At 44.0% G+C, this 975-nt stretch overlaps 1 protein-coding gene across 2 annotated transcripts in view; it reads left to right on the top strand.

Moving 5' to 3' along the window:
* Positions 1-264: 264 nt before the first annotated feature.
* The window catches only part of LIN28B (lin-28 homolog B), an 84923-nt gene continuing 84212 nt past the window's right edge, over positions 265-975 (top strand). For both annotated transcript variants that reach the window (XM_031061585.1, XM_031061584.1), the window contains exon 1: positions 265-583. In XM_031061585.1, coding sequence (XP_030917445.1) covers positions 550-583 — 34 coding nt within the window. In that variant the 5' untranslated portion in view covers positions 265-549. The remainder of the gene's footprint in view (positions 584-975) is intronic.

The raw sequence follows: 975 nt of genomic DNA, 5'->3' as shown, positions 1-975 counted from the left end.
CATTTTTCTGTTGATACTCATAAGTTGGCACTGAGTTACTATTTTGACCATGAAAGAATCCTGGAGAATTATTTTTTGACTTTTCTTAAATCATATACAAGGTATTAATTGATTGTTTATTACGTACAATTTAAGCATAGTAAAGACAACTCACTAGTTCTTAGGTTACCTACTGCAATTAAATATTGATAAAGGAAAATAACACCTTCCAATATTCTGCAAATCTGTGTCTTTTCCCTCTTGTCATCAATTGTGTAGCTTTTGTAAGTGACTAATGAAAGGGGCAATGCTTTTACTGGTGCTGGGGGGCAGGGGGAAAGCAGCACTTAATTTTTTTCTCTTATGCCTTCGTTATCTCACTGTGGTTCTGATGAGCTAGGTAGGTCTCAAACAGTAGGTTTACAGGTCACTTCATAGAGTCAATGCCCTGGCATTTTATGGCCTCCTAATGAGCCGTTAAACTGGAGCTGAGGTAATTAAATACGGTACTCTGGGACAGTGAACGCGGTACTGACTGCAGCTCTCTGATTTTAGGTTCCTCAGAAGACGATGAGGTCATTCAAGAAGGTCTCCTCAGGCTCAGGTCAGTCTTCTCTCCAGCGTCTTACGTGGCTGACTGTGTATCTATAAAACTGAGGTGCTTCAGCACTTCTGTCCCGCTGACTCTCATGAACTAATCACTGGGTGGGATGGGGAAGAACCGCTAATTATGTCCACAGGCTTCAGAGTTCTTGTTGGATGCAGTCTTGAGTGTTCGGCTTCTGTAAGAAAAATAAACAATTACATAAGGAAAGTTTATTTACAATAACCCCATGTCACATACCTGTCGCAAACGGTGGGAACCCACGGATTCGTATGAGCGCTGCGGGACCACCGCCGCGGCAGGCGCGCCGGTGGGCGCACACACCTCAATCACGGACTAAAATTCAAACCCGTTATTTCCGTGCCGCTGCCACGCTAGCGCCACGCATCTCC

Source organism: Geospiza fortis, unplaced genomic scaffold (assembly GCF_000277835.1).
Source record: "Geospiza fortis unplaced genomic scaffold, GeoFor_1.0 scaffold486, whole genome shotgun sequence".
Lineage (NCBI taxonomy): Eukaryota > Metazoa > Chordata > Aves > Passeriformes > Thraupidae > Geospiza > Geospiza fortis.
Note: the sequence above shows the minus strand (reverse complement) of the source record. Positions and strands in the feature narration are given on the sequence as shown.